The 19,009-nt window shown below is 34.5% G+C and overlaps 3 protein-coding genes across 6 annotated transcripts; 2 read left to right on the forward strand and 1 right to left on the reverse strand.

Annotated features, from left to right (window-relative positions):
- The first annotated feature begins 1,894 nt into the window (after positions 1-1,894).
- Positions 1,895-3,689, forward strand: LOC108344551 (pectate lyase-like). Its single transcript, XM_017582983.2, has one exon. It carries the CDS (start codon positions 2,031-2,033, stop codon positions 3,348-3,350), a length of 1,320 nt encoding a protein of 439 aa, XP_017438472.2. The 5' UTR covers positions 1,895-2,030; the 3' UTR covers positions 3,351-3,689.
- Positions 3,690-11,260: 7,571 nt separating this feature from the next.
- LOC108345825 (uncharacterized) lies at positions 11,261-18,825 on the reverse strand. 4 transcript variants are annotated; one of them, XM_052867668.1, is made up of 2 exons: positions 16,594-18,825; positions 11,261-11,830 (listed from the first exon to the last, which is right to left on the reverse strand). In XM_052867668.1, exon 1 carries the CDS (start codon positions 18,724-18,726, stop codon positions 16,681-16,683), a length of 2,046 nt encoding a protein of 681 aa, XP_052723628.1. In that variant the 5' UTR covers positions 18,727-18,825; the 3' UTR covers positions 11,261-11,830; positions 16,594-16,680. The 4 variants fall into 4 exon arrangements, with proteins under 4 accessions (XP_052723628.1, XP_052723629.1, XP_017440101.2 ...); XM_052867669.1 differs by having other exon boundaries at positions 11,800-11,815; XM_017584612.2 differs by lacking the exon at positions 11,261-11,830 and adding an exon at positions 15,713-15,877.
- On the forward strand, positions 11,341-13,834 carry LOC108344884 (auxin efflux carrier component 8). Its single transcript, XM_052867670.1, has 6 exons — positions 11,341-11,860; positions 12,604-12,781; positions 13,058-13,143; positions 13,251-13,408; positions 13,588-13,664; positions 13,743-13,834. The coding sequence occupies exons 1-6, from the start codon at positions 11,341-11,343 to the stop codon at positions 13,813-13,815; spliced, it is 1,092 nt and encodes a 363-aa protein (XP_052723630.1). The 3' UTR covers positions 13,816-13,834.
- Positions 18,826-19,009: the final 184 nt, after the last annotated feature.

A 19,009-nucleotide genomic window follows, 5' to 3' on the forward strand; every position in this document is an offset into this window, starting at 1 on the left:
GACGTCTATAATATTATAGACGTCGGGGTCCCCCTACCCGATGTCTATATGCCTGAAAGGTATAGGTGAAAAGTCATTTTTCTCCGTCATATAGACGTCTGATCCCGCCATCCCCGACGTCTATATGCGATTATAGACGTCGGTCCCTTGTAAAAGACGTCTATATGGCTGACAGGGTAGGTGAAAAGTTAACCCAGAATGTGAAAAGTCATTTTTTTCGCCATTTAGACATCAGATCCCGCCACATCCGACATCTATACACTGCGAATATTAATTTTTAAATCGAATGGACGTCATATTAGTGAGGTCCCCGACGTCTAGTCGAGAATAGACGTCGGGCACTAGGGGCACCAATGTCTTGATTCCAGTTAAATCAGAAATCGCGAACCTGCGGTTACGCACACTTCATCGTCTTTCTCCTCGCCTTTTCTCTCCGCGGCATTGCATTTTCAGGTGCGCTTTATCTCTTTTGAACCATTTAAATTTACTTTTCCTCCGATTAAATTAGTCTTTGATGGATTATGTTCCATTTGAACTGATTAAAATGAGTTTTCATTGTGTTTTCGTGCAGTTATTCTCGTGTCTTTGGGTAGCGTAGTAGCACCTTCTCCCTTTGCTAGTTTCCTCATAAGAAAAGTTTACGTCTTTTGTATCTCTTATAGCATTTCAACCCAAAATCAAACCTGGATCCTTGTCTAGTTCTCATGTCACCGTATTCTTTTTCATTGGCGGTTGAAATGAAACTAGACAAGGACCCAGATTCGGTTTTCGGTTGAAATGCCACAAGAGATCCAAAAGACACAAGCTTTTCTTATGAGAAAACTAGCAAAGGAAGAAGGTGCTACTACGCTACCCAAAGACACGAGCTACTGTAGACGTCGGTTAATGTCATGTCTGACGTCTAAAGTGCCCTTAGACGTCGGTTAAAGGCATTAACCGACGTCTATAGTGCCCATAGACGTCAGTTAAAGGCATTAACAGACGTCTATAGTGCCCTTAGACGTCGATTTTGGTGTAATCCGACGTCTTTGATAGACGTCATTAACGTCACCCGTAAAGATGTCGGATCGGGATCTGACAGACGTTTAAAGCCTTTTCTGCACTATTGTTATAAACAGTTCCTTAAAAGTTATGGAAAATAAAATAAAAGAAATTGATTAAAAAGAGATAAGAATTGGCATGATAAAATAAGTTAAAAACAATACATAAAAATGTTATCTAAATCAATTCGTACTACAAAATATAAATCAATATTTTCAAAGAAAACTAAAAATTACTTATTTGTAATATTATAAGAAAACAAATATATATTAAAAAGATAAGTTATGTATCCCAATTGTAATAGATAATTATAATTATATGGTCGATTCCATTTTTATATGTCTGTGTGTTAAGCTGTTGATTTTATTTACTTTGGATGGCTGAAACTATTCATCTGTTACTGAAAAAAAAATGATATTGGACATATAGTAACTTTAAAATTTTATCACTAATAATTAATATTTAAATTTATTCCACTAATATTATTTATCTAATCTAAAAACAACGATTGAAATTAAATAATAATAATAATAATAACAAGAATTATTTTCACCTTCTTATAAAATAAAACTTCTCTATGTATATTTTAATGTTTTAATATGGTTGATAAGAATAGATTAAATTAATTTAGTATAATAGTGATGAAAAATAAGATATAATGGTTTTTTGTTTTTCAAATATAAAAATAGCATAATTTTGTAGGCGAGACATAACAGAACTATTTGCATGCCACATTTTTTGTTCTAAAGTTGGAATCATACGCAACATAGAAGGGTTACCGTTGTTTTGTGAAGAAGTTGTGTGCTATAAAAGGGATGAACTCACGAACCAATATGCCACAAGCCAAACAACATCTCTCATTCCCTACTCTAACTGGTACAGGCTTGCCAAGGTCTTTGTTGGGTTCTTTGAGATCTCCCAAGACCTTGGACAACCTTGCCACACAAAACCAGAAAAAGGAAAAACATCAACAGAGGAAAACAAAAAACATGGGAGGAAGTGATGCGAAGGTTGTCTTCACCCTGTTGGTCACTCTGGCCATCACCATCCCATGCCTTGAGGCTGGCATTGCTAAATACGACGACTTTCTGAAAGCTCAAGCTGAAGAAGCCCACGAAATCGCTCTCGAGTCCTATGTGCCAACTCCTGAATTGGTCACCGGTGAGCTGAATTACCACGTTCATCGTGCCTTGAAAAACAGAACAAGGAGGGGACTGAATGAGGCCAAGAACCCTATTGGAGGGCGCTGTGACAGCAGCAACCCCATTGACAATTGCTGGAGGTGCAACAAAGACTGGGCCAACGACAGGTATCGGTTGGCCAGATGCGGAAAAGGGTTCGGAAGACGCGCAGTGGGTGGGCTCGGTGGACCCATTTACGTTGTCACCGATAACTCCGACGAGGACATGGTCAACCCTAAGCCAGGAACCCTCCGATATGCCGTCACTCAAAAGGGTCCACTTTGGATCATCTTCCAACGCAGCATGATCATCACTCTGAAGCAGGAGCTTCTCATTTCCTCCGACAAGACCATCGACGGTCGTGGTGCCAACGTTCAGATCAAGGACGGTGGTGGCCTCACCATACAGTTCGCGAACAACGTCATCATCCACGGAATTCGCGTTAAGAACATTGTGCCTAAGGAGGGTGGCATGATCAGGGACTCCTACGACCACGTTGGACTGAGAACGAGGAGTGATGGTGATGCCATCTCCCTCTTCGGAGCCTCCAACGTGTGGATCGATCATGTTTCTCTCTCTAACTCTGCCGATGGACTGATCGATGTGATCCAAGGCTCAACAGCCATCACCATCTCCAACTGCCACATGACGAGACACAACGATGTGATGTTGTTCGGTGCGACTGACTCGTACACGGAGGACAAGATCATGCAGATAACAGTGGCATTCAACCATTTCGGGCAGGGACTGATCCAGAGGATGCCAAGGTGCAGATGGGGATTCTTCCACGTTCTTAACAACGATTACACTCACTGGATGATGTACGCCATTGGTGGAAGCGCAGGGCCTACTATTCTTAGCCAAGGAAACCGTTTCATTGCTCCCAACAACGACGCTGCAAAGGAGATCACACACAGAGATTATGCTACACCGGACGTCTGGAAGAACTGGCAGTGGCAATCCGACATGGACCTTCTCATGAACGGTGCCACTTTCAACACTTCAGGTGCTCCCATCAAGATTACACACAAGAAGGGTCTCATCATGAAGCCAAGAGATGGCAGTCATGTCAGCAGACTCACACGCCATGCTGGCGCTCTCAACTGCTTTGTTGGTTTGCCTTGCTAGGAATATATATTTATATCTATACATCAATAGATATACACACATGTGTATGTATATACGTACGTGTGTGTGTTCAGTTTTTCTTTGTTATGCTTACTGAGACATCACATAAGATGTATGGTTTGTGCGCTTTTAGATGGAGGATGAGTAGACTTGAGTCTTATGCAACAGGCATTGTTGTTTGAGCTTGTGAGAGAGAATAAAGTACTTCTTGGGGGTTCAAATTGCAAATAATAAAGTTCCAAGTTACTTGTCACCTTTTTGGGGATTCATTGTAACTTTTGTCCTCTCTTGTTCATCAATATATTTTATCACCCTCATTAGGGTATCTTTTTAATATAATCCTCTTGCTTAATATAATCGTATTTACTATTATATATATGTATACACTAGTATCTGTTAGCTTCTTCAATTTATAATACTAGTTCAAGATTAAAATATATAAAAAATATCTTCTTTGCTAATTAAAAGATAATTAATTTATCGGAGTTTCATACCAAGAATTGAACATATAACATAATCTCCATTATATAATAAGATAATAGGTAATTGTTATATTGAATTTCGCCAAATATTTTTGCAATTGGGTCCATGTGTGGAAAATTATATTAAAAAAGTGAAACTAAATTTCTAGTAAATAAAAATGATTTTGGGTAGTATTATTATAGTTTTTTTGTGAATTATTTAAAGAGACTTTTATTATATAAGGTTTGAAATGTAAACTAAATTAATAACTTCTCACCGTAACTACGAGGAAGGAATAAGTAAAAGTGATTCCAGCTTATAGTTTCAAGTAATCTCACTTACAAACTTCAAAGCAAGTTTGATTATGAAGAATAGGAGAAAATATAGTATCACTTCATAAATCTCTAAACCCCGTCTGTTTAAGTTGTTTTAGAGTTTAGACACATTGACAAAATCTTTAAATAATGATTAATTTTAGTGATTAAAAATAATTAGTGACTATAGTTACTAATTTATAGATTAAAAATTATTGCTAACTAAAGTAATTTCTATTATGAATAAAAAATGATAATTAGTTTCTAAATTAGTAACTAAAATAGTTTTTATTATGAATAAGTATTTAAATGGATCACTATAACATTAACTATCAATATTTTGGTTATCAAAGAAAATAATCTTTAAATTAATCCTTAATTAAAAAATTAGCTTTGAATATAATTTTTAATTACTAAAATTGATCATTATTTAATAATTTTGTACTAATGAGACTAGTCTTCAAAGTTTTATATAAATGATTCTTTTTACCCTTTTCAATAATTAATTATCTAGTTCACAAGTATTTATCAATCAGGGTATAGAAACACATTAAATGGAGCACTTAAGAAAGTTAAACCGAAATATTAATTGATATGGATTGCAATTTCTCAAAATTCATTCTCGATTCGAATTTTGGAAAAATTTGAAATCTTGTATTTATAACATCTCACTTTTATTAGATTGATACTACTAAAATAAAATCCCACATAATTAATACTTAAAAATAGATAATTCAATATATAGAAGAATATATATTATAGTTATCCAACCACTAGTGCAAAAATTGATAATAACGTTTTTGTCATTGGCATAGTAATAAATGAAGTGGTAACAATAGAATAATCAAGAAAAAATTTTAACGATAATTTTACAAATGATCGTCGTTATATGTGTAAATTGAAAAACGACGATGGTTAATAAAGGTATTGTCGTTATATATTCTTCACAAATAAACCATCGTTATATAGTTTAGGAGATATATAACGACATTTTGTCATTATATATCTTTCGAGGGTTAAAGAGTTAAACATTTTCATTTGTCTATGAATGCACAATATTTTCTTCCTAGTTTTTGTCGTTGATGCATAGTGTTTTCCAACCACCCTTAATTGTTTTTGAAGTTTTTTTTGGGTCTTTCGTCTTGGAGCGTCCTTCCTTGTTCGATGCGAAAAGTTGTAAATTTTTGCTAAGTCAACTCCCTAAGTTGAATCATAGGTGGAGCCTCTTGTGGTTGACTTTAGTCAACATCCACCTAAACCACCTTAGGAAGCAAGGCAATGACTTGATTGGTTCTCCTTTGGTGGAGAGTAGTGGCCAAGTGTCCTTCTCCTAATGAAGAGGATTTCCTCCTAGTAGTGGCTATATGTCATTCTACTAATGGATTATAGTAATCACATGTCCTCCTCTTAGTGGATATGATTTTTAGCCTTGTTACCCAAGCAAAGTTGAGGGTTTTAAGGTTTTTCTTCTACACTTAAACTTATAAATAAAGGTGTCTCACCCATGTAAATTCACTTTGAGATTAATATTGTTATACAGTCAAATTATTGTGCCATCTTACCTATCTCTAAAGTGATGACTAGAACATCCCATGTGGTCATTTCTAGCCACCTTCCTTGAGAATTGGCATGACCTCTTTTAAGAGCTATCAAACACCATCATACCTTTACTCCAACACCAAAACCAAGAGCCATTAGCCTCTAAATTCCATTACTTCCATACATCAAATCTTTATTGTCTCATCTTCATGCTTTGGTGCTACCTAGCTTGAGGAGGAGACTATAAAAGATTGAGAGGAAAAATGAATAAACTAACTTAACAATAATGTACATTGTTTATATAGATTTGTTTCATATATATTTATTCTTTTCAGACGATCGATTGAAAAAGCACAATGACTTCATATCAAATTCAAAATTTTGTTATATTATATAAATTTTATCAATACACTTTTAGTTACATAAAAATTAACAATTTTCCAAATTAAGTTTGTCATCCACATTATCTATAAAAAATTTAACTCATTCGAACCTTCTTCTTCTCTAAATTTCCTTCACATAAATCTCTAACTCACAATTAATAATAGTTACAAAACTTATCCATTTTAACTTCACATGTGTGTTCATAAAAAGCTCTTACTTAGTGAACAATATAGCTACTCGACACCAAGAGCACATATTGATCCATTTGATTATGTTAGTGCTAAGTAATTTGGTCATGTCCCTACCCGATCCAATAGACATACTAAATAGCACAATCCAAAAAGAATCATTAAGTTTTTTCATTTTGAAACAACCTAAACCTACATCTATTGGGACGATATCCACATATCATAACTAATCTCAATAGTTTGGTATTATGGTTATTATTTATGACGATGTATCATTATGTTATTATTAACTACACTTAAGGTGAATATTATTTCAATGATAACATAGGTTCATGGTCCATGTTGATCTTATAAACACAACTAGTATATGAAAAGGAATACTTACTTAATAGTTACTCATACTCACAACTATATTCATAAAGATTCAAACTCTCTTATTGGCTTGAGTGTCGGAGAGTGTTTTAAAGGTAGATTCTCTGTCCCCCCACCTTGAACACCAAGGTTCTCAAACGAACCATAGATTCCTTAAATTCTCCATTAAGGATGACCAATCATTTCCCTCAAACCTCAACTGAGGGGCTTATGTTCCTAACATGCCTTCCACATCACTTAGGAGTCGAGATCAAAAGTAATTTAAATATTTCTTTCAAAGCGAACAATACATCAGATATGAAATGATTAACCCTAATGATGTTACTCGGTCGAATTGAAATCAAAATAAGTTATATTCCATCGACGACCAAGACCAAAAGTACGTAAGGAACCATTAAAATGTGAGTCATATTAAATTAAGTATAATATACCTTAGTCAACTAAGTATCTCTATGCCAAAGAAGATGAAGGGAAATTGGTCTTTTTTAGAATTCATATCCATTAAAACAAAGACAAGTATAAATAAAGCTATCATCGATAAAGGTAATAAAGAAAGATTAGACATTATCATTAAAATTAATATATTGAAATCATTCAAAATATTAATTTGAGTATCGAAATACCTCCAAAAAAACCAATCAAAAGCAAATGAAAAAAAACTTGAAGAAAACCAAAAAGAAAGCAACCAATAGAATAAAAGACATACAAGATGGTTATAGGGTCTCTTAATCCTAATGAGAACACTTAGAAACTACAATTTCTTTTTTCTTTTCTTTTTGTTTACCTCAACTTCAATTAGTCACATTATCCAAATCCTACAAATAACACCCATGTGATAAATTTTAAGATAAAAAAAAAGTTGTTCCTTGAAATAGGATAATGAACTAAGAGTTAGATAAACCAACAAAAATGGGTTTTATATACAACATGTAGAAATAAACAATACAAATAATTACACACAAAAAAACAATATTATATGTTGAAAAAAAGAAGAAAAAATTCCCACCACAGAACTGAGAATCTCATTTGCCCTCTATGTGACCCTTATTTGGTAAAAATATTAGATATAAAATGAAGCATGAAGCAAGTAGAATCTGAATGTCCCTACATGACACCCCAATTGGAAAACATTTAAAAGGGTTATTAAATATTGTTCTCCTCTTACATGACATTTTATGCAAACGTCATTCCAAAAATTACAAAAGTCTTCTTTATCTTTGGGAAAATCATTGTTGTCTTCTTAAGATTCTTTCTTATCTCTTGTGTCCATCAACTTCTTCTTCCTTAATTTTTTTGTTTTGGAACTCAAGAACTCAATTGTTAAATATCGTTGCACCACAACACAATTTTACTTTTTTTTTTTGTTCTTATTATGTGTGTGCCAATTAACTAGCACAAGTAGATGTATGTGGTGGAATCATTATGTGGAACATGGCTTGAGGTGGATTTTTTTGCACCACTTAACACCTTCATTAATATTTCCCTATTTCCCTGCCAACTAAAAAAACTATAAAGTCAAAATTAGTATGACTTTATAAATATTAAGAAAATTAAATTACCATGATTAAGAAAATAATTAAATAAAAAGTTATGTCAAATCGATATATATACATATATATAAAGAAGTTATGATTTCTTTTTAGAAGAAAGAGGGTTTTTTATATGAGCTCCAAACAAAAATATCTCTTAAGAAAAAGTGATGCAAAAATAAATCAAAGTTCCTAACTTTTAAGCTTTTAAATAGGGAAAGGAATGTTATTTTGTGGTTTGATGAATCTCCCAAAGCCTAAATATATTGGAAAAAGAGAAAATAAAAAAATAGGCAAAGAAAAAGAAGGCAAATTGCATTTACTTACTTCTTTAACACAGAATCGCGAGAAAAATGGCTTTTAATTAATTAAATCGCTTTTAAAAGACTAAATATTTTAGCATTCATAATCTAAGTGGTAGGGTTATAGTCAAAAGCCTCTCATGCAGAATATAAAAAGCACAAGGGTATAACATATGTTTTTTCTAATTATTAAATTAGAAATATATGACTAAATTTTTTTAAAATTAAATAATTATGAATATAATATAAAAATATAATAAAATATTTGTATGATAAAAATTTGAAATCCAGCAAAAGATCTTAAAATGATAAGACATTTAATAGTATAATAGTTGGTAAAATTTATAATAATTTAATTCAACACACATTTATAAATTTAGCTAAAATAAAAGTTAGTCATATGGAGAAAAGGAGTTTATATATAAACATACCATTCTTCTTTATTCTTCTTTCAACACTATATATATTTATCCATATTATGAGTTTGAATTTTCTATTGAATTTTCAATACTGTTTTTCTGATGAGTGTTTAAAATATACTGATATATATATATATATATATATATATATATATATATATATATATATATATATATATATATATAATCTTAAGGATTGTCAAATACAAATACTTTCATTTTAACACATACATACATATATCCATATGTATATATACATACATATATATACTATTCTTGGTATAAATATATGCATATAATAGTACTTAAGTTGACTATCATTATGTACTCTTTTTCTTTGTTTTGAGACTCTATTTTTCAATTTAAAACTGAAAAGGTGTTAAATGAAATAGTTTATAAGAAAAATAAAACTTTATTGGAAACATTAAAGCCTGCAAATGTGGATTAATGGTGAAGTTAAATTTGTGTGGCTCATAAGCATTCTGATATGAACTTTGTGTAGACAATAAGTTTTCTTTCCTCTGAGGATTTATGCCCTCAGACAAATCTGCAAGGGTGCAACATTGAAGAATCCTCCAAGATATGCATGAAAAAACTTGTTGGCAACATTTTAGCAAAAAGGGTATTCTCATATACTGATAGTTCCTCCATTGTTGTTCATTATCTGTGATATCATTATATGGAAAGTGATGAACTGTTACAGGAAAACCTTTGATGGATAGAGAAGTAAAGAAAGAGGTGATGGCTCTTTTTGTGGCGAAAAAAAAGCTCACTCTGAAAAGCAAATTGCCTGCTGGAACACATATTCTTACACTTTTCATCAAAATTGGGAAATTATTCTTCTTCACATTGTTCTGAACCAACTCTTTCTTTCATTACTTCACTCACAATTCACTTCTTTATTCTTCTCTGCATTCAAAACTTTCTTTTTATAGAAGATAAATGGAAAACATGGCACATGAATATTTTGAGTAAGTCGTCTACACATTATCATTCAATCGTAAATTGTTAAGATATCACAAATTTGTCAACTTTTATCATAATTATTTGAAGAGTTATATCAACAATATTGACAAAAATATAATCATTAAACTTGAATACTTTGAAAAAAGAATTCGCACCTTCATTTATTTTATATCCTATATTGACCAACTTACCTTTTTTCATGTCATTTCAGTATTAATTATTTAAAAATTCACAATTTAATCTAATTAAATTTATTTTCACTCAATTAAACCTTAATGTTTTCATTCAAGATATCATTAAAAAAACTATTTAAACATTTAAAATATGACAAAGAAGAGGAACATTAGTAAGATTAGATCAAAATTACATATTTTCTTATCTAAAATAAGAAGACTATACTATAACAGAAAAAGGGGTACAATGATTCTGGTAAAATCATTTATCATTGAATAAGGACTAAAACTTTTTATATAATTTTTTGGAAGAAAGAAAGAACAAAATTAAGGGATCAGGATTTTGCAATCAATCTAACTAGGATTTATGAACTTTGGGTGAGCATGGAATTGTAAATCTTTGCAAATTTGTAAGCCACCTTTGCAAAAAGAATCTATGAATCCAAAGACATGTCAAGATCAAAATCAGAATCTATCTTCTTTAGCTCGTGTGAACATAAATGCCCTCACTTTTATTTATTGGTTATTATTCTTTTTCATTGCATTATTACAAAATCATTATATCCCCAAAAAAATCAATTAGATTCTCTATACAGCAGGATTAAACACAGATTTCTGCAGCATAAAATATATGCAACAATCTATTTGTTAATTACAAATTGAAAAAATTAATTCCAATTTGAAGAAATACTATAAAAGAATTCGTGTAGCATAGAACATCATACCAAGGATGTTTATTGCAAAACGAGGAGAGACATGTACAAAAGGAAATTAATTATTCCACTATGGAAAATGTTGACTAAAATCTATATTACAGAATCTAGCAGAGCCGACTTAAAGATGAAAACTTCAGCAGTTTCCATTGTCGTAGAATCTATACTATAAGAAGATGAATTTTGTGACAAAACTGTCAAAATTAGTGACAAAAACTAACAGAAAAACCAATTTGGTCTAACAGAGAGACACTGTAAAAGATGAAAGTGGAAGTTTTTATGCTGAAGGACTGAAAAGGATGATGGAACCAAGATTGTATTTTAGTGCTGCAAAAATGTATGATAGATGAATTGACATAAATGAAATGAGTGTATGAGAAAAGGGTTATATATTTGGTTGAGAAAAGCATGAGGGCATGGGGAGAAGAATAGAGAGAGAATAGAGAAAAGGGTGATAGGTCACTGTGAAGAAGCATCTTGTAAAATAGATTATTCTATGCTACTCCTAGTGAGATTATTCTATCCTAGTAATTGAAAAATCAGCAAAGTAGCCTAAAAAGCATGTAGGATAGCATATTATAAGCTGTAGATCATGTCCTAAATCTTTCAACAGTTGTTAGTTAGGCATCATGATTTCCTTAGCAGATGTCTACCATGTTGTCACTGCCACTGTCCCATTATATGTGACCATGGTTCTAGCCTACATCTCAGTCAAGTGGTGGAAGCTCTTCACCCCAGAACAATGTTCAGGCATAAACAAATTTGTGGCCAATTTCTCAGTCCCTATTCTGTCATTCCAAGTCATTTCATCCAACAACATTTACAAAATGAGCCTCAAACTGGTTTATGCAGACTGTGTTCAGAAATTGCTTGCATTCCTGATCTTCACAGCAATCATTAAGATCAAGGGCAGGGGGGGTTTGAAGTGGATCATAACTGGTCTCTCACTCTCAACACTTCCCAACACTTTGATCCTTGGAATTCCTCTCATGAAGGCCATGTACAGAGATGAAGCTTCTCTTCTCCTGCCACAGGTTATTTTCCTCCAGAGCATGGTCTGGTACAATCTCTTGTTGTTTCTTCATGAGTTGGATGCTGCAATTCCTGCAAGGACCATGCCTGTTGTTGCACCACCATCACAAGACTCAGGTGAACATTTACATTTTCTTGAGGGAAAGAGGATTCTGTAGTATGCTAAGAATGGAATATAAAAAGGGATGAGAAAAATGGACAGGTTCTTGAACAAATGTATATAGCTCTCTTTAAATTCTTCCTTTTTTTTTCTCCTTCCAATTTTCCTGCATGTATTTATAAATTCTTCATTGTTTAATCACTTGATGTCTTATATTATATACAGGTATTTATAAATTATTCTTTTTCAGTCAACTGAAGTAATCTATGACAATCAAAGTGGGGCCTGAACCTATTTTAAATTTCTCTTTTTTTTTCTATTCTTTTCTTTCTTTCTCTCCTCAATCAGATTCCATTTGAATACCTATTCCTCTAAAATGTAATTAAAAGTTGACAAACTATCATACTGTCAATGCATCAAATTAGTTGGACTGAGTTCTGTCATTGAAGTGTCTGAGCTTCATGTTGATAGTGTTGTCTTCATATTTGACATTCACCTTAATACGCTAATAACTTATAACTGCATTTTTAACTCTTTGGATAAGAGTGTTTTTGTCATAAAGAAAATCATTTCACCTTTGCAATTTGTGATTAAAGGTGTTTATTATCTTAAAAGACAAATAATGCACCATAGAGTGATTATATGGAACAAAATTTAGATACAAGCTTTGCTGTTAAAAGCATTATCTTGGTTTTAGTACATTGCTTTTGAAAATGGGTTTATTTATGTATGTTGTTTCATTCTTGGTTTCTGCATGAAGGAGAATCTGAGACTTCTCAGGAGATACAATCAAAAGAAGAAGAAGAAGAAGAAGAACATAGAACACAGAACAAAACGAGGATGTTGATCATTCTTATGAAAGTGGGGAATAAATTAATCATTAATCCTAATACCTATGCAACTTTCATAGGTCTTATTTGGGCAAGCATACATTTCAGGTAAGCACACTAAGAAGTCCAATTCATATTGCTAGAATAGACATCATTAAGACTAACTAATTAACAATGTAAATTTCTTACATTTTCATCCATTCAGCAATTTTCATGGTAAATTTATTCCTTTTTACAATAAATATCTTAAAAGTAATATGAATAATGGTTTCTGATTGGTAGACAATATTCCAATATTATACTAATAATGCATAGAAAATAAACTGTTTTATAATTGCATACAATTAAGGAAGAACTAATGATGATTACACAAATCTATTGCAGGTGGGGAGTGGATATGCCAGATGTTGTTAACCAGTCAATAGAAATATTGGCCAGTGGAGGTCTAGGCATGGCAACTTTCAGCTTAGGTAAGAGAAATTAGATCAATGGATTCCTGTTATGAACTGATGAAATAACAAATCAAGAGTTGGATAATGAAGCCTTGTTCCTCATTCCTTGAATGAAATTTCAACAGGTCTATTTATGGCATCAAACAACAGAATCATAGCATGTGGGCCAAGGATGACAATGGTGGCAATGGGCCTGAAATTTCTTGTTGGGCCTGCTATAATGGCTGTAGCCTCCATTGTGATTGGATTAAGAGATAGAATGCTCAAAGTGGCAATCATTCAGGTGATCATTACTTTCTTTTCTGTACTCTTTATCAGAGAAAATTTTATAGTGGTACTTAAACTCCTTTGACAGTGAATACTATCAATTAACTTGAATAGTCTTCTCTTATTTTCATAAAAGAAATGTAAAGTTAAGAAAATAAAAATAATCACTAATATGAAATGGTTTTGTATGTGCAGGCAGCTCTACCCCAAGGAATTGTTCCTTTTGTTTTTGCTAGAGAGTATAATGTCCACCCAGGAATTTTAAGCACAGGGTCAGTAAAACTTCTTAGCATATTTCTTTGACAACCTTTGCATATATATGACAACACCTGTTGCTGTTTCGGTCACAGGGTCTTGCTAGGAATGCTCATGGCCTTGCCTGTGGCATTGACCTACTATGTCCTCTTGTCACTCTGCTTCTGATACACTATGTCAAGTATATATATATATATATATATATATATATATATATATATATATATATATATATATATATATATATATATTATATACCAGAAACAATGACAGAAGAGTTTGCATTGGTGTAAAACCAACAGCTTAAACATAGTTGTATATTGTCAGTATTGATTCATATATAGTTAGAGAGAAAAAAAAACAAGATATGTTTATCACAAATTGCATGAGTAGAGAAACAAAAAAATATATTTTGCATCAGTTGGTTCAACAAAGAAATAAAGCATGATTGTGCTTTCATCATCTTAAAAATTCAAATACCAAGAAATTAGATATACTGTAATTAAGGTTTTGAAGTATCTAAAAATGATGAAGTGACTTGTCCAGAACGTTTGAAGTATCTTTTGATGGATTGAAGTCTAGGTTCGGTTGAAATTAAGTGACACTAAAGTGTGACTGAGATGGCTGTAAAAAGCACTATGACCCTCAAGAATACTAGAATTATGAAGCTAAGTGATGATGTATTATGCTACATTAACTTGACTATATACAAAAAAGTCAGAAATTAATTGAATTTCCTAATACGTGCCTTAAGTTTTATGTGAATAATATATTCTTTTAATCCAATCATGATTCACTATTTGTCGATGTTAGTGTTCTTGCAAGGGTTGTTGACTAGGTGTTAATCTCTGTGAATATTTGTAATGTGATTTTCTGCTATCCTAACATTGGCGTAGTTGCTATATGGATTGGACTCTTTTCGCAACGTGTCCGAAGAACATAAAACAAATAACCTTCAAACAATACATGCGGTGTGTTTTAGGAATCAAATTCTGCAATTACTCAATATATAACACGTGTGAAAAGTGGTGAGAAAAAGTTAGAGACGAATTTTTTTACAAAATCTTAATGGAATAAAATCCAAAGTTGACTAAGTTAGAAATTTGGAATGAAAATGTCCTATAGTTTGGAGGTGCGATGAAGATGTGAAGGTAAACTCAAGTATAGAAGTGATTACTTTTAACAAAAGATAACGAGCAAAATACACCTAATGGCATCTACCTTTCTACCTTCTCTAAATTCAAAATGAATAGTGCTATCATGCAATCCTCTCCACTCGCGAATCACATTGTTGGTGATAGTTTCCACGTGTATATATGATTTCGCTTATTGGTAAATTTCAGTGGGAGTAGTGTTGTATGAAACACTATAGGAAGAGAAGTTTATAATAAATTTATTGTAAATTTTCCAATTGTATTCAACTTCTGAAAAAAGTAAGAAAATTAAAAGACAACAATCAAGCTTACATTTAAATTTCATTAACTTCTAAAATTAGTGCCAAATATATGGGTTATAAAAACCAAAAAAACATGGAAACAGTTCTTCTCATTTTCTTCAAGCGTTCTGTTGAGGGGTTAGGTAACAATTTTGTTTTTAAAAATATGCTCATAAGACAGGCAGTTCCAATATATTTTGGAGAAAAATTTAATTTAAAATAAAAAAAAATCTAAACAGTAAATAAACAAGGTGTCCTACACTTTCATACAATTTTCCCTTATTGGAACAAATGCAATGAGCCATTCATATATTTAAGAAAGATAAATAAAATCACTGTTCCCATTGCGTCAAAGCTTGCGGCCTGACCAACCTGGGACCAATCCTCAACTTGATCAGTTATTTTTTTTTTTTGTATTTATGACATTTAATAACTTAGATATGATAAATGCATATAAACAACACCTATATAAAATATGAACAACTTTGTTCTCTTAGTAGTAACTTCATTTTGTACAATGTCCGTCCGGATTCTATAACTTCTATAAAAACATTTTTCCACCAGTTTGTTATTCAGTTATTATGAGAAGTTAGGAATGTGATAAACAATTTATAAATGAATAACAAGTAATAAACAAGTTATATATGAATAACACTACACTAAATCATCTGTACATTTCTAACATTTACAAGTAATAATAACTCACAAGTACCGTGCACCATGTGCATAAATTCAAAATAGAAGCAGTTAGGTTCATCAAAACACTGATCAAATGAAATGGATACCTCCTCAATTCTGCACTGGCATAACAAAATTCAATCTATTAATCCAAAATTAAAAACCAAACATCAAGTACGAATTTTGAATGTGTGAAATTCAGGTAATCATTCATTAGATCACTGATATACACGGTACTTTCTAAGCAACAGCTAGCCAAAATTCTTATCACTAACACATCAGTAACAATATAAATTTCTCCAGAATATGCAACATCAATTAACACTTGACAACTCGAAAGCAAAAGACACGTTGCAAGCAAGAGGGTGATCAACAGCAGCATGGACAGTATTTGGGGTACTGCGGTCAGATGGTTGCTAACACTAGTCTAGCATGAACCAAGGAACGAAAAAGCATAAGATTATAAAATTGATGCAGTTTTACTTCAAGAAATAAAGGGTTTTTCTTTCATGTACCTTGTTACGAACTACAAAAGGCTGGGTTTCACTGGCTCTGTCTTAGATAGATATCCTCGTCCATTTTTTTTCTGGCTCCTATTTCTCTTAAATTCTGCAGATTTAATTCTAGGATGTCTAATCTACTTATGTTCTGTTAATACCCATATCAGTGATATGCTATATAGCAAGGATCAACTAGTGTCACAGTACTGAAAAGGCAGAGGGAAGATGAACCCAAGAAAACAATACCGATCACAGCACGAAAAAAGTTGGAAAACGTATGGTTGAACTGGAGTAAATAGTTTAAGAATCTAAATACTTAACCCATCAGCATACCTCTCTTGTACAATGAATACATGTTCTGTTTTTTGTGTTTTCTTAAAATCATACAAACTTCCGTTCTGTCCTCCTCTAGCAAGAGCATCAAAATTGCTTCCTTTTGTTCCTGAAAAGTTTGTCCCGTCTTGCATAAACATAAGAGAGAGCAAGGAAAGCGGACGCAGAAACTGACACGGAACCCCATGGAAAGGGAGGATCGTCGAAGCACTCAAGGGAGGCCTCTATTTCCTGCGAGGCGTGATAGACGATGGAATGAATGGCATATAGATCATGATCAGAAGACCTCAAGTAAAACAGAGCCTTCTCAAAATCCAAATGCGACATCGCAGAAACAGCCTTGTTCAGCTTGTACTTGAAAAAGTTCCACCTCTGGACAAACTCCACATGCTGCTTCTGCTTCAGCAGATTCTTTGCCCCACCATGAGTCTCGACGCTCTGAAGAACATCAATCGCACTGGTTATGCTGTAATTCAGCGACGTCAACAGAACATTCCTCCTGGCAGCATCCTTCTGCACAAAGGACAAACTCAACATCTCAGAAAATGGTCCAAAAGGCGTCTGCCCCATACTCCATGTATAATCCACCAAAGTCTCATTATGCTGAGGGCTCCAATTCAAATGCGTCGGCGACACCCCCCACATGCTCTGCAGAATCGACCCAACAATCGGGCGCTCAAGCTCCCTGGTCTGCGTGAACACATGCCTTCCATTGCAACTATAATCACTCACAGTCTGCGTGTTCTTCGTCCTAACTGCAATCACCATGTCCTTAAACGCCACCGACTGATGATACCGGTCGAGCAGCAACAACGAAGTGTAATCCAAGTCAAAAACATACACAGGCACAACCCTACCAAAATCCTCCTCCGGCACGCCAGCCAGCTTCCTCAACTCATCACCAGAATCTAACAAAATCTGGTGCAACCGTTTCGAATCCAAATACTCACTCACAATCAAAGTATAATTATCAAACAAAAACCTAGAGGTATACGAATTAATCGACCTCGCTATAGCAAACGAGCAAATCGAACACTCTGAAAACCTAATTCCATAATTCTTAAAACTCAACCTCTGATCTCCTAACAGCAATCCATTATTGCTGTTATCAGTCTCAAACCTAAAGCTCTTCTCGATCAATTTCCAATCGAGGCCGGAGCTACCCGTGCTATCGAAATCGCTGTGGATGTGGATGAACTGGACGGTGAGGGAATTCTCGAACGGAACAGGTATCCGGAGGGAGGGAGCGAGGAAGACATTGTAGGCGCTCCAGATAAGGGAGGCGAGGTCGGCGGCGAAGGCCTTGCTGGATTTGGGACGGCCGTGGACAGCGGCGAGGGGGTGGAACTCGCCGCGGGGGATGACGCCATCACCGGAGATTGCGGGGCCGTAGTCTACCGGACCGGCGCGGAGGTCGATCCAGAAGTAGCGATCTCCGGAGGTGAAGAAGGTGCCGGAGCATTTGGTGAAGGCGGGGGAGGATTCTCCGGGGGAGTAGGTGTAGGCGTAGGGTTTGGGATCGGATAGGGGAGGAAGATTGAGGAGGTAGAGGTGGACGTGGTTAGGGTTAGGGTTGGGGTTTTGTTTGCGGAAGTGATCTTGGATGATGTCGTCGACGGTGGAGTGGGGGATGGTGAGGAGAGGGGAACGGAGAGAGGAAGGGGTGGAGCGAATGCTTGAGGTTAGGGTTTGGGTGAGGAGAGAGGAAAGTGAGGAGAGGGATCGGGAGGGGGTTATGTCGAGGTGGAGGGTATGGGAGAGGAAGAGGGAGTGGGAGAGGGGGTGGGAGTCGAAGGGGGTGATGACTTGGAAGGCGGTGGGGGCGGCGGCGGAGAGGAAGTCGGAGAGGAGGGAGTGGGCGTCGGGGGGGAAGTCGCCGAGGAGGTGGAGGGTGAGGGAGATGGGGAGGGAGAGGGAGAGGAGGGAGGAGGGGGAGATGTCGGAGAGGAGGGATAGAGGGCCTTTTATGGAGGAAGGCAGGGAGAGGAAGGAGTCGTTCGAAGCATGAGGGTCGCTGCGGGATTGCTGGCTGAGGAAAGAGTCTAGGCCGATGATTGGTGCGGCGGAGGACGCAGTCGCCAGAACCACCACCACGCACAGCGCCCAGAGGCCGACGGCGGAGGAGGGCCACATGGTACCGTGGAGGACGGCAGAGTCAGAAGTGTGGACTTTCACTGCTCCATTTTGGGAGCGACTGGGAAGAATGACTGAAGGTAGTAGTCTGATGGAGAGACAGAATTTAGTATTAATTGAATTTCTTATTAGTTTTTTTCTGGTTTAGAAAATACACTTTTTTTAAATAATTGGATTGGTGTGTTTTTAATTCTCTAAAATATTTTAAAATTACTTTTTAACGTGATGGGAAAAAGATATTCCATTTGATAAAGTTTTGCCATTTAATCACATTTTTTATTCG

Source organism: Vigna angularis, chromosome 8 (genome assembly GCF_016808095.1).
Source record: "Vigna angularis cultivar LongXiaoDou No.4 chromosome 8, ASM1680809v1, whole genome shotgun sequence".
NCBI classification, from domain to species: Eukaryota; Viridiplantae; Streptophyta; class Magnoliopsida; order Fabales; family Fabaceae; genus Vigna; species Vigna angularis.